Raw genomic sequence first — 15,268 nt, 5'->3', positions numbered from 1 at the left:
ATTTAATAATGATAATGAATGATAATGATAAGTATTATGAATGGTAAATATTGAAATACCCACATAATTTTGCAGATTGACCTGCTTTACTACCAAATACGCAAAAACCAAATCTAAATCTTTGCTGGCAAATCAGGTATAAGCACTGAAGTTGACACATTTATTGAACCATATTTCAATGGACACTTTCCAAAAAATATACAAGAAGTACTAAAGAAATTGTAACCTTTCAAAGTTGTTTTTTTCTTTGAATTATATTTCATTTTTAAATATTTTCATTTTGCCTTTAAAATAATATATTTGTTATTTATTTTCTTTTATTTATATTATTTGACATTTAATGGTTACAGTGAAAAATCTCGTTAAAAAGTCAAAATCAATGATTAATTACTTCAATTTTATGAGTACTCTGTTAATGGAATAAATACTTTTTCATATAGTTTTTAATAAACTCACGTAATTCGTCCTACCCAATCAGATGTAGGCCGAAACCGATAACAAAGCTAAACACCCTATGATCAACATCTGTGCTTGCTCTGAACTTTTATTTTTTGTTGTATTTATTTCTTAATCTCTGACATCTAATTTACTAAGGGGTAGAGAGCTGTTGTAACTATACTGAGACCTTAGAACTTATATCTCAAGGTGTGTGGCGCATTTACGTTGTAGATGTCTATGGGCTCCAGTAACTACTTAACACCAGGTGGGCTGTGAGCTCGTCCACAAACCTAAGCAATAAAAAAAAAAGAGAGAAACTAAAATAAATAAATTTATATAACGCCCTGTAATGTCACGTCACGATCGTTTTTATTGTCATACACTTCGATCAATAATAGTACTAGATTAAGGATCAGGAACAAAAATAAGACGCTCCAGTGGCCACGTTTGCAGACACGAAAACATCTTCATTTCTTAGAAAAAAGTTTAATAATGTTAACGACTTCAGTTTATTATAAACCTTAATACTTAAACATAAAGTTTAATTACCATTGCAAAATATATGTATTTAGGTCCTTTCGTCAGAAAAAGAATATTATGGAATAAATTTAAAATGTCACTTGAACATAAAAAGTCATCAGTACAAAAATATTTATTCTAAAATGATACTTAAAGCCTAATTTATAAGGTTAAAAATATTTGTTTAAAATTTCGTGCTTATTGTATTGTGGAACTAGATGTAGTTCTTGGTATTACATTTCAATGCTCAGAACACAGTAAGTATTGAAAGACATAGAGTTGCAGAATATACATATTTGTTTTAGGTTTGTTTTGTATGGTCGCTACTATTTTTGACCGATTGAAAAAAGTAGTAGATAATATTTTACATTGCCGCTATTACAACAAATAGGTGATAAAAAATAAAATTGAATAAAGTAAAAAAAATATGAAAGGAAACACGAAACATGTTTTCCACGTATTCTTTATACAGAAGTAATTAAAACAATAATGTAGGTTTAATTACCTTTAAACAGATTCAGTTTGTTATAAAGCTGTCTTTTAGAAGTCATTTTTATATGAGCGGTTTCTTTTTTACAAATATAATGTAATCTTATATCAATGAATTTTTTTATAATCAGTTTAATTTAGGCTTATTTTATGGCTGTGTTCGTTTCCCCCAGAAAACAAATCCTTTTCAGCATATACGCTTAAAATATTTACACATACATATAAAGTTTTTTTAATACTTTTTTGCATTGATTTGCCACCACCATTGAACAATTCTAGAATTTTTATAAGGGTTCTATATTTCTTCTCTTTCTTTCGCGACAATATATATCCATTGTGCACAGCGACAAGGGGCTACTAGGAAATCTACAAACAAAAATAACATTATAAAATAATAAAACTACTCTATGCATTCCCTGTCCAAGAATAGGTGATGTTTGTTACAATAGTTGGTGCCTTGTTGCAAATATTGGCCAAACAATTACAATATTCGTAAATCGTGTTTTATTTACAATATAATTGTGTTTATTATTTTATGGAAAACACTTAATAATATAAATTTACCAAAAAAAGATATTCCTTCCAAAACCTTGGTGTTACGGTGGTTTTTTACTCAGTTTTTGAACACGCATTGCAGCGTTTTGACGTCTTAGTGTTGGCTATGATTGGACCATACTAATTTGAAATAAGACCACAAATTTATTTGTGGTCTTATTTTTCGGGCCGTTTTTGAAGCGCTAATCGCGAATCTAGTAGTATTATTGATCGAAGGTCATACATTAGAAGTTTGCATCGAATAACCATGTTGTTGAAAGCGTGAAGTTACTGTGAGTTTTCAAAACGAAGTGAAATCCACGAACATATTATGTATTTAAAAAAATGTTCCGTTGAACAAAAGAGGCTGTAAGGACATTTGTATGTGACACAAATGACTTCGCATTGCCTTCTGATTTTCCCTTCCTTCCGCTACCTTTCACAATAATGTTAGTAAAGCATCAAAATGTTTGCACAAACAACTTAGGTCACCGTTCACGTACAATCTGCAGTTGATCGTATGCACACCAGATGCACGCATGATGTATTATTTTGCAATTGAGAAATTCGAAAGTGTTCAACGACCTCTAAGAAGGTTTTATAAATGACATACATTATAAATGATACTGGTTTTATTTAATAATGCTTAATTATCAAATCGTCATAACTGATATCGCAGTGATGATTAAAAAAATTACACCTAACCGAACATGTACAAAATGTAGGATGAAGAGCGATTTTATGTACATATTTATTTTGTAGATTTGTACTAATTCTTTTTATAAATATACATTTAATATTTTTGAAACTTGAAAAGAAATCGTTGTTGTCTTATTGAGATCGTGTTATTATGATCCACGAAGCAGTCAGGCATTTCAGTTTGAAGGATGGGACAATTATTATAAAATATAATTGAGATTTCGACCTTGTCTCGAGTTGGGTGGGGTTAATCACGTTGTGATATCTATAAGTCTTTGAAGACGTCGTGGCCTTAAGGATAAGACGTCCGGTGCATTCGTGTTGAAGCGATGCACCAGTGTTCGAATCCCGCTGGCGGGTACCAATTTTTCTAATGAAATACGTACTCAACAAATGTTCACGATTGACTTCCACGGTGAAGGAATAACATCGTGTAATAAAAATGAAACCCGCAAAATTATAATTTGCGTAATTACTGGTGGTAGGACCTCTTGTGAGTCCGCACGGGTAGGTACCACCGCCCCGCCTATTTCTGCCGTGAAGCAGTAATGCGTTTCGGTTTGAAGGGTGGTGCAGCCGTTGTGACTATACTGAGACCTTAGAACTATATCTCAAGGTGTGTGGCGCATTTACGTTGTAGATGTCTATGGGCTCCAGTAACCACTTAACACCAGGTGGGCTGTGAGCTCGTCCACACATCTAAGCAATAAAAAAAAATAAAAAAAAACCCATCTAGACATAAAACAAAGGTGTAAAATATAGTGTGGTTTTTGTTTCTCCTCTTCAGTTATGTCCGTTTTCAACGCTCTTTTACTATGCCTACTATTATATTTGGCAGGTGTGCATTCTGTTACCACACTTTTTACACGCAACGTTGTTTTGTGGTGACATTAATTACGTCCGTCGTTAAATTATACTTACACAGTTCCTAATAGTCGCACGTAAGACTATGATTGGTTGAGTAAGTGATGTTTTAGTTTCTCTCCGGAATGTAACTTGCGGAATTATTTAAAACTACTTAAATAAATATATAAATAAGAGACTGATAGTGATTTCGTTGGTGTTCAGGACTCGTATATCGCTTTAAGAAAAAGTAAAAAAATAAGGCTTACTATTAAAAGACACAAGTATTTTATGATTAGTCAATAAGTAAGTCGTTCAGTCAAAATCAAATTAAAGCTCTTTGTTTATATTTTGTTACTTGGTAACATTCTGCTAAGATTTATAATGTCAGTGTAAAAGGCACAGGGGAGTCCACATGCGCGAGCGATTTTCGTAAATTATGTATAAAATTAATTGAAATAAATATCCCACTTTTAGAAGTTAGTAGGTTTAGACTAGAACCTCCCCAACCGATACGAGGATGCTACTATTGCACTATATTCCGGTGTGAGTGACAACAAAAGCGACGATGCAAGCAGCGACGAAGCAAGAGTTAGCTATTTAAATTCCCCGATCCACTAGTATCCTCAGTGTACTCTCCATTGGGCTTGATGGAATAATGCGGCATCTAGGAAATTGTGTTCTTTTTTCTGAATACTCTAATGAATTGCTTAAAATGACGTCGTCATTTCCGTTTACCATCGCTGCACCGCTACCGGGATACAATTTATCCTTACTATCTCGAGCTCCTGTGTTCAACCATAATGAGTTTCACAGGATCATTTTAAACGCGAACTATCTGACTTGCACTATAACATATTCTGCTCGAAACACAGTTTGAAGAGTATAAAGAGTCCTTGGGAATAGGTAGCGGTTTGGCCATGTGTGCTTTTGCGCATTACCTATAATTACAATTTACAATGAGATGGACTATAGATCTTCTATTAGAATAAGTAGAAAAATAAATTAATTGGATAAACAAAATAGTTTAACGAGAAAGAGAGAAAGAGAAAGAGAGAGAGAGAAAGAGAGAGAGAGAGAGACCTTGCCAAATTCAAAATCCAAAAAACCTGGGAAAAACTACCAAACAAACTATATTTTTGTGAAACCACATAAGTCGTTTTAATACCAAATTTTTTGTATTATTTCATACCGTTTTCGCGTCTTCAATTACTGACCTTAAGCGTAATTCGCGAGTTCATATTAAAAGCAGACATTTTAGGTAATTCGAACGTTGTCATTTCGTAGAAAAAACACTTTGCAGCTACGAACAAATAATTATTTATTCGTAGCTTTGCAGCTGTTATTTAATATAATCTATTAACTTCTATATAATTTTAGTATTTAAAAATGATTTAAAATAAATTGTCACCGACAAACATCATATCGGTCTTCCAACCGTGCCTAATTGTCATTGTAACATACTCGTAGATAGGTAGGTACGTACCTATGTCGTTTATATTATATTTTACTAGTCATCAACATTGTCGTAAAGTTAGTAATGAGTTTTATCGTTATTGTTTATGATTTTCACTCTTATTCGTAAACTTACAATAAACAAAAACTATTTAGACAAGTTTAGTGTGTGATTTGTTCCACATTGTATTCATTTTAGAAATTGGTAAAAGGGTAAAAGGTATTGGGTTCAAAATCCTCAGGCAGGTATACATACATAAATAAATACTTTACTACGTATAATCATTCCGATAGAGGCACCCGTCACGTGCGGACGTGCTCATCGTCCACTCGATCGCCCGGTCTTTGTTCGCCCGGCTTTTGTTAGCCCGGCCATTGTTCGCGCGGCCTGTGTTTGTGGTACATCTGCCGACTAAGTGCTCTTTCTGGAAGTTTTTATTTGTTTTGTTTCCTTTTGTTGTTTCTGTGTTCGTGGTACATCTGCCGACAAAGTGGTTTCCTGCAAGTATTTATTTGTTTTGTTTCTTTTCGTAATTTCTGTTTTGTTGTGCTTTTTCTTTGTCCTGTAGTAATCGCGCCGCATTGCCACCTGTGTTCAATAGAACCGCTCAGGTCCGAGAAGTTGGGGCCTCGTGAGTGTTTTTCAAGACCCGGGGCCGCCCCACCTGGGTACTCAGCGATCATGGACGCTGTATTCGCGGAATTCCTCCGACTTCGCCACCCACAGCTCGCCTCGGAGTTTTTGGCCTTCAAGGCCAATCACACTGCGAGCCCTCTCGAGGACTCCGCCGCGCTCGCTGCTCCTGCGTCGCCTGTACCTGCGTGCAGAGCTTCTGCATTGAGCACCGCAGCCTTTGTCGTGCCTGCCGCTCCCGTGTCGCCTATACTGGCGAGAAAAGCTGCTGCGTCGTCCGCCGTGACCATCGTTTCAGCTGAGCGATCATCCGCGGCCTCCGTCGCGCCCTCTAAAACACCTACACTTGCTCGTAGGTCGCCTGCACCCGCCTCCTCGTGCTCCGACTCTGACTCGGACATGGAGGTCGACCTCGCCCCCGCCTCATCGACGGATGGATTCACCCTGGTACAGAAGGGTAAGAAGCGTGCCGCGGAGTCTCGAGCTCCCGCGGCCGCTAAAATTAGCAAAGCCGTGAACGCGTCGCGCCCCCGCCCTCAGACTCCCGTTGCGCCCCCAGCCCGTGCCACTCCGTCGCCGCGTCCGGTGGCACAAAATAAAACCCAGACCCCTCCCCCGGTTATCCTTCAGGAGAAGGCAGCTTGGGATCGAGTTTGCCTGGCCCTTAAGGCCAAAAATATAAATTTCACGAATGCCCGTAACCTCGCGAACGGCATTCAAATTAAGGTTCAAACACCCGACGACCATAGGGCCCTCTCTTCTTACCTCCGTAAGGAGCGTATAAGTTTCCATACGTATACGCTCCAGGAGGAGCGCGAACTCCGCGTTGTAATACGCGGAATCCCTAAAGAGTTAGATGTAGAGCTCGTAAAAGCCGACCTGTTAGAACAAGGCCTACCAGTGAATTCTGTGCACCGTATGCACACCGGTCGCGGTAGGGAGCCATATAATATGGTTCTAGTCGCTCTCCAGCCTACCCCCGAGGGTAAGAAAATCTTTAACACACAGACCGTCTGTAGGCTCTCTGGTATCGCTGTCGAAGCCCCCCATAAAAAAGGCACTCCTAGCCAGTGCCATAACTGTCAATTGTACGGGCACTCTTCCCGTAACTGTCACGCGCGCCCCCGATGTGTTAAGTGTTTGGGCGATCACGCCACGGCCCTCTGCGCTCGCGACCAAAAAACCGCGACGGAACCGCCTAGCTGCGTCCTGTGTCGAACACAGGGTCACCCCGCGAATTACCGTGGTTGCCCCCGAGCCCCTAAAATAAATCGCCGCGTCGCCCGCCAAAACCGCCTCCGAGCTTCCGGCCCAGACATCAAAGCCTCGGCACCCTCTGCGTCGCAGGCTAAGCCAGCGTTCGTTCCGGCGGCGGTGCCCAGTGTCTCGGCCTGGGCAAAACCGCTGCCGTACACGAACACGGCTACAACTCCCTCCTCCGCGATTCGTCCCGCCCCCGCGACTCGTCCCTCTCCCGCGACTTGCCCTCCGACCGCGTCCGACAATCTCGCTTTAGCGATCGACTTCTTTCAGTCGATCAACTTTGAGCGCGTTAACGCTTTGGGCGACGCCATTCGCGCTGCCTCCACTGCACAACACTTTATCACCGTTGTGCAGGAATACGCCGACGTATACGCGTCATTAAATACGTACGTCCTCCCCTCACTCCGCCGGTAATCAATGGCGTATATAAGTAGAATAAAGCCCCTATCCGTAACGATAGGATTTTTTAACGCTTACGGTCTCGCAAATCAACGTGATCAGGTTTCTGACTTTTTGCGTGACCACCAAATTGATATCTTTTTAGTGCAGGAGACCCTACTTAAGCCCGCGCGCCGTGACCCTAAAATCGCGAACTATAACATGGTCAGGAACGACAGGCTCTCTGCCCGTGGTGATGGTACCGTCATTTACTATAGAAGAGCCCTGCATTGCGTCCCGCTCGATCCTCCCGCGCTCGCTAATATCGAAGCATCAGTGTGCCGAATCTCACTGACGGGACACGCGCCGATCGTTATCGCGTCCGTTTATCTTCCACCGGTTAAGATCGTTCTAAGCAGTGATATCGAGGCGCTGCTCGGTATGGGGAGCTCTGTCATTCTGGCGGGCGACCTAAATTGTAAACACATCAGGTGGAACTCACACACCACAACCCCGAACGGCAGGCGGCTTGACGCGTTAGTCGATGATCTCGACTTCGATATCGTCGCTCCGCTAACCCCGACTCACTACCCGCTAAATATCGCGCATCGCCCGGATATACTCGACATAGCGTTATTAAAAAACGTAACTCTGCGCTTACACTCGATCGAAGTAGTTTCAGAGTTAGATTCAGACCACCGTCCCGTCGTTATGAAGCTCGGTCGCGCTCCCGATTCCGTTCCCGTCACGAGGACTGTGGTGGATTGGCACACGCTGGGCATCAGCCTGGCTGAACCTGATCCACCATCGCTCCCGTTTAACCCGGACTCTATCCCGTCTCATCAGAATACCGCTGAAGCCATAGACATCTTAACGTCACACATCACCTCGACATTAGATAGGTCATCGAAACAAGTTGTAGCGGAGGACTTCCTTCACCGCTTCAAATTGTCCGACGATATTAGGGAACTCCTTAGAGCTAAGAACGCCTCGATACGCGCCTACGACAGGTATCCTACCGCGGAAAATCGTATTCGAATGCGTGCCCTACAACGCGACGTAAAGTCTCGCATCGCCGAAGTCCGAGATGCCAGATGGTCTGATTTCTTAGAAGGACTCGCGCCCTCCCAAAGGTCTTACTACCGCTTAGCTCGTACTCTCAAATCGGATACGGTAGTAACTATGCCCCCCCTCGTAGGCCCCTCAGGCCGACTCGCGGCGTTCGATGATGACGAAAAAGCAGAGCTGCTGGCCGATACATTGCAAACCCAGTGCACGCCCAGCACTCAATCCGTGGACCCTGTTCATGTAGAATTAGTAGACAGTGAGGTAGAACGCAGAGCCTCCTTGCCACCCTCTGATGCGTTACCACCCGTCACCCCGATGGAAGTTAAAGACTTGATCAAAGACCTACGTCCTCGCAAGGCTCCCGGTTCCGACGGTATATCCAACCGCGTTATTAAACTTCTACCCGTCCAACTCATCGTGATGTTGGCATCTATTTTCAATGCCGCTATGGCGAACTGTATCTTTCCCGCGGTGTGGAAAGAAGCGGACGTTATCGGCATACATAAACCCGGTAAACCAAAAAATCATCCGACGAGCTACCGCCCGATTAGCCTCCTCATGTCTCTAAGCAAACTGTATGAGCGTCTGCTCTACAAACGCCTCAGAGACTTCGTCTCATCCAAGGGCATTCTTATCGATGAACAATTCGGATTCCGTACAAATCACTCATGCGTTCAACAGGTGCACCGCCTCACGGAGCACATTCTTGTGGGGCTTAATCGACCAAAACCGTTATACACGGGAGCTCTCTTCTTCGACGTCGCAAAAGCGTTCGACAAAGTCTGGCACAATGGTTTGATTTTCAAACTATTCAACATGGGCGTACCGGATAGTCTCGTGCTCATCATACGGGACTTCTTGTCGAACCGCTCTTTTCGATATCGAGTCGAGGGAACCCGCTCCTCCCCACGACCTCTCACAGCTGGAGTCCCGCAAGGCTCTGTCCTCTCACCCCTCCTATTTAGCTTATTCGTCAACGATATTCCCCGGTCGCCGCCGACCCATTTAGCTTTATTCGCCGACGACACGACTGTTTACTATTCTAGTAGAAATAAGTCCCTAATCGCGAAGAAGCTTCAGAGCGCAGCCCTAGCCCTAGGACAGTGGTTCCGAAAATGGCGCATAGACATCAACCCAGCGAAAAGTACTGCGGTGCTATTTCAGAGGGGAAGCTCCACACGGATTTCCTCCCGGATTAGGAGGAGGAATCTCACACCCCCGATTACTCTCTTTAGACAACCCATACCCTGGGCCAGGAAGGTAAAGTACCTGGGCGTTACCCTGGATGCGTCGATGACATTCCGCCCGCATATAAAATCAGTCCGTGACCGTGCCGCGTTTATTCTCGGTAGACTCTACCCCATGATCTGTAAGCGGAGTAAAATGTCCCTTCGGAACAAGGTGACACTTTACAAAACTTGCATAAGGCCCGTCATGACTTACGCGAGTGTGGTGTTCGCTCACGCGGCCCGCACACACATAGACACCCTCCAATCCCTACAATCCCGCTTTTGCAGGTTAGCTGTCGGGGCTCCGTGGTTCGTGAGGAACGTTGACCTACACGACGACCTGGGCCTCGAATCAATTCGGAAATACATGAAGTCAGCGTCGGAACGATACTTCGATAAGGCTATGCGTCATGATAATCGCCTTATCGTTGCCGCCGCTGACTACTCCCCGAATCCTGATAATGCAGGAGCCAGTCACCGTCGACGCCCTAGACACGTCCTTACGGATCCATCAGATCCAATAACCTTTGCACTAGATGCCTTCAGCTCTAATACTAGGGGCAGGCTTAGGGACCCCGGTAACCGTACTCGTCGAACTCGACAAAGAGGTCGACGTGCAACCTAACCCATGCATCAGCCCGCTGAGTTTCTCGCCGGATCTTCTCAGCGGGTCGCGATTCCGATCCGGTAGTAGATTCATTCGCGAAACAATTGCTCTTGAGTTGTTAGGTCTCCTTCGGAGGCGCTCGGGCAGTTGTTAGCAAATCCCACCCCTCTTGGCTGAGCCTTTGCTCGCCCACCTGTCCTGGTGAAACTGGAAAGGCCTTCGGGCCACCAGTAAACTTTCAATCATAAAAAAAAAAAAAAAAAAACTACGTATAATAATACGTACTATAATACGTACTACGTACGTACGTACTACTAATATAATACGTACTACGTATAGTAATACGTACTTTAAAAATGAAAGAATTATATAATTATAGTCGGTTACTCTTGGCAGAGCAACGGTGGTCATGTGGAATCCTTGTTAATTATAGCCTTCACAGTGGTTCTCCATAATCCGCGAACTGAGACTTGGTGTACGCCCTCATTAAGAATGAATCGAAAACGAAAGAATGACATAAAGTAACCAAAAAAAATTACACATACATTCGAAAAACAAATGAAACGTTCCACATTTAAAACAAATTTAAACTTTTTCTCTACCTAATCGCTGATAGCCTGCGGGGCTATTCAAACTAATAAGTTCACGGGATTAACCGGAGCATTTTTTCTAACAATAGTCCTAGCAAGACCAGCCATTAGCTGGATCTACCACCAGATCGGAATTGCGACCTAGTGATAAGATCCGGCAAAAACTCCGTGGGTTGGGTCTATGGGTCAGTTCGATCGTCGTAATCGACCAGTTCGACGAGGACGATGATCGGTGCTTGAAGGGTGTAAAAGCACCGAGAGTGGATCCGACAAGACATGTTTCGGGCGACGTTGGCTTTGTGTTGCCCCGTCGCCTGGGTCAGATAAATAATTAGTGGCGACCACGATTCGAGAGGTAACCTGTCGCACCGCTTTGTCGAAGTAGCGTTCTAACGCTAGAAACAGTAATGCGTTTTGATTTTTAGGGTTTGACAGCAACGGCTACTGTTACTATTGAACTAATACTTAGAATTTATGAATCAAGTTGGTTGGTGGTATTTGTGATGACTATGGGCTCCAGTAAACACTTACACTGCACAACACCAGGTAGGCCGTGAGCTCATTCACCTATATATGCAATAAAAAAACTGGGAATACCTACTACTCACGAGATGAACTAATGGTCAAAATAGTTTTTTTATATTAAAATACTACATTTTCAAATTTATTTGACCTACATCAGAAAGAGCAGAAGGCTCAATTTAAATTCCAATTGATAGTCCTTTTTATGCATATGGATTTACGCCTTTGACACCTAAGACGGGTGATTAGTCTTCGTGGACAATCATTGGTCAAAGTCGTGACAAGCAAATACTAAATTTGAACGAATTTAAAAAATCACCGTGTTTTTATACTCTGTAGTCCGATCTGCGTCTTGACAATGAATCACTGTTTAAATTTTCTTTGTAGAATGTTTTCGTGAATAACACCGGTTTAAGCTTCCAAGAATTTTTTGTGAAAGTTTAACAACTTATAAATTTTTAGTCCTAATGGGTCATTAACATTGTATAAATTAACCAATTATTTTTATATAAAGTTATATCCGTGTTTCGTAATTATTTAATTGGTCATTAGGTGAAATAAGGCATAGTTGAAAAGTGTTGCTGTCAACACGTTGACTATACGACAGTACGTCAATAAGTTGAAACGACATTTCTTAGTCGTTTGCACTCTTGGCAGAGTGGTCGTGAACTTCAGTGCGAGTACATAATTAATATATTACTATCGACCAGAAGTGAGGAATTTAAAAAAAGAAAGAAATTACACAGAACTGGCCTAAATTATTTTACTAAATTAACCAAAACTTCTAACAAAATGATTTCGAAATGTTTACGAAAACTGTTCAAGTTACACAACAAGTCTCTTCAAGAACCGTCACGCTCGAACGTCACGCACAAAAGAGAGCGAAGGCTTCTTCTTTTCCTACCTATTCTAGTAAGAGTAATCTCGAGGGATTATACTAGATTCGCCGAGCGAATAGGTGAGCTCACGGGGTTCTAACCAGAGGACTTTGCTAACACTAGCCCTAGTAAAAGCAGTGCTTCGCAAAACCTACTACCACTGGATCGTAAACGCGACCCACTTAGAAGATCCAGCGAGAAACTCATTGGGCAAGCAAAGGCCCGGCGAGGATTTGTTTTTATACTGTAGCGCTGGTTCCCGGTCGGGGGAGCCTGGACTCTGTAATAATATCAGTCCCGCAGTAGTCGAAATTCGACTATAATTAATTGGAATTGTAAGTTTGTACACATCATATGATTGTATTTTATACTTCTATAATCACAAATTTTGCCAAGACTACACTATAAAAAATATTAACAAAGACAAACAATATTTAATCTCAATTTGACAACAGACGTCAAGAACAAAAGTTTGACATAAATAGTGTGCATGCGTGGGTGCGTCAAATACATGATATGTAGTGTATGTAATGTTTTCTTTATTGATTTAATGTATCTTTTATGCATTATTTTAAAAAATATTAGCATTGTGCACTCCTTCTCTATATTCTCTATAAGTGTGGAAAATTTCATACTCTTCCATCCGCGCAATTTTCGTAAAAAGGGATACAAAGTTTTTGCTTCACGTATTAATATATAGATATCATATATACATATACATATATTATATAATATTTGCTTATGTACCTACGCGAATGTCCTTATGACAGGGTATCGAGGGATAAGTTGGCTGATTACAGAAAACATTATTTTAATGAAATATAATTAACCTTTGTTCGTCCTCAAATGAGGCCACTGGCTTTACCCTAACAGATATTTTGATCTATATTTTTCTGAGCGACATTTTTTTGTTTTTTTTTTATTACTTAGATGGGTGGACGAGCTCACGGCCTACCTGGTGTTAAATGGTTACCGGAGACCATAGACATTTACAACGTGAATGGCGCCATCCACCTTGAGAGATATGAGTTCTAAGGTCTCAGTTTTTAAAATGCGAGTGCATCGTAAACGTCAACTTTTTGGAGCGATATACGACAAAGGGATAAATCTGAGATAGGGGGAAGATCTTTCCACCAAGCGGGTGATATTTCTCGGTAGACCGACGGTCCGAATGTTGTTGTTCGGAGCTTGTAACTAGTCAGGTCATAAGTATTGTCACACAGTAAAAACTTTTCTTTTAGAATGCTGGCCACAAAAAAGTTTATTGAATTCGAATTTCGAATTGTTCATGAAAATAAAAATGTATACTTTTAGAATTTTACTCATTTTTAAATATGGAGTGGACGCTTAAAGAAGACCGTGTTGCAGTTATTGCGTTGCATCGTTGCGGTTACACGCCAATTCAAATTTTTAACATACTGAAAAATTTGAATATAACCAAAAGATTCGTTTATCGTACCATCAAACGATACAATGAAGACTCTAGTGTAGATGACAGGTCAAGAAGTGGTCGCCCTCGGTCTGTTAGGACTCCAGCAGTGATAAAAGCTGTGAAGGCGCGAATTCAAAGAAATCCCAAACGTAAGCAGAAACTGTTGGCCCTTCAGATGGGGTTAAGCAGATCCACGGTGAAAAGGGTGTTAAATGAAGACTTAGGGCTTCGGGCATATCGAAGAAAAACAGGACATCGTTTGAATGCTCGTCTAATGGACCTGAGACTGAAGAGATGCCGCGCTTTGTTGAAGCGGTACGCGGGAAAAAAATATCGGAAAATTCTTTTTTCCGATGAAAAAATTTTTACCGTAGAAGAGAGCTACAACAAACAAAATGATAAGGTGTACGCACACAGTAGTGAAGAAGCGAGCAACCTTATTCCGCGTGTCCAACGAGGTCATTTTCCATCCTCGCTCATGGTTGGGAGTTTCTTATTGGGGCTTAACAGAGGTACATTTTTGTGAGAAAGGTGTAAAAACGAATGCAGTTGTGTATCAAAATACAGTCCTGACGAACCTTGTGGAACCTGTTTCTCATACCATGTTCAATAACAGGCACTGGGTATTCCAACAAGATTCGGCGCCAGCTCATAGAGCGAAGAGCACACAAGACTGGCAGGCGGCGCGTGAAATCGACTTCATCCGGCACGAAGACTGGCCCTCCTCCAGTCCAGATTTGAATCCGTTAGATTACAAGATATGGCAACACTTGGAGGAAAAGGCGTGCTCAAAGCCTCATCCCAATTTGGAGTCACTCAAGACATCCTTGATTAAGGCAGCCGCCGATATTGACATGGACCTCGTTCGTGCTGCGATAGACGACTGGCCGCGCAGATTGAAGGCCTGTATTCAAAATCACGGAGGTCATTTTGAATAAACTTTAGTGTCATAAAAATGTATGTTTTGTTAAGTTCATTTTGGTATATGAATGATTACATAATGAATAAACTTGTTTCAATTATTTTACATTAAACATGTGACAGAATTTATGCCCTGACTAGGTATATATGCATGCTTGTCTTGAAAATGTCGTAAGCGAGATTCAAGCATCTCTCAAATATCTTGCGTTGTATGATGGATACCCACCACATCACTCCCCTCCGAGACTGGAGGTCGAATTATGTTAGCGTTGTCCGTGCTGAGATTAGCTTGTGTAGCAAGTGCCAGTGCTGCTTGAAGTCTGCGGTGAGTTGAGACTGAGCTTGAATGCTGCGTCAGTGCCGTGAGTAGTCCATGCATGCAGAGCTACCACGCCGGAGATGTGTGACCCCAAGCGTTGATGATCCAGAGTTGCAATGGGCTGTAGCGGCGTGATGAGGCAGTGAAGATGCGTGCCGTAAGACCAGGAAGCGCGGTGAGTTGGCTGCTATCGTCCTGTTGAAGCTGCGATACTTGCTTGCTGTGGGACGACTGTTGATGATTTGTTTTTATCTGCGAGAATTCGGGAATTGTGGTAGCCAAAGTTCTTAATGCGCTGATGATGAAATGTGAGGACTGCAATTGGTCCGTCACTAGTCACCAGTGTGTAGGGTATACGACAAAGGGAAGATCTTCCACCGAGCGGATGATATTGCTCGGTAGACCGACGGTCCAAATGTTGTTGTTGGGAACTTGTATATGTGCAAGCTT

The 15,268-nt window shown here is 42.0% G+C and overlaps 1 protein-coding gene across 5 annotated transcripts in view; it reads right to left on the bottom strand.

Moving 5' to 3' along the window:
• The window catches only part of LOC101740251 (sialin), a 38,591-nt gene that overhangs the window by 7,597 nt on the left and 15,726 nt on the right, over positions 1–15,268 (bottom strand). For 2 of the 5 annotated variants that reach the window (XR_009976417.1, XM_062675612.1), the window contains exon 1: positions 64–205. The exons of 1 other annotated variant lie outside the window; for it this stretch is intronic. Coding sequence is in view for 2 of the 4 variants with exons in the window: in XM_062675612.1 (XP_062531596.1) it covers positions 64–160 (97 nt within the window). In the remaining 2 variants the exon portion in view is untranslated. Of the gene's footprint in view, positions 1–63; positions 206–226; positions 385–2,010; positions 2,212–15,268 lie in introns of those variants that run through there. 2 more of the 5 variants (XM_062675622.1, XM_062675617.1) reach the window with 2 other exon arrangements.

This window comes from Bombyx mori, chromosome 3, assembly GCF_030269925.1.
Source record: "Bombyx mori chromosome 3, ASM3026992v2".
Classification (NCBI taxonomy): domain Eukaryota; kingdom Metazoa; phylum Arthropoda; class Insecta; order Lepidoptera; family Bombycidae; genus Bombyx; species Bombyx mori.
The sequence above is the reverse complement of the archived record's forward strand: the minus strand, read 5'-3'. Positions and strand labels throughout refer to the sequence as shown.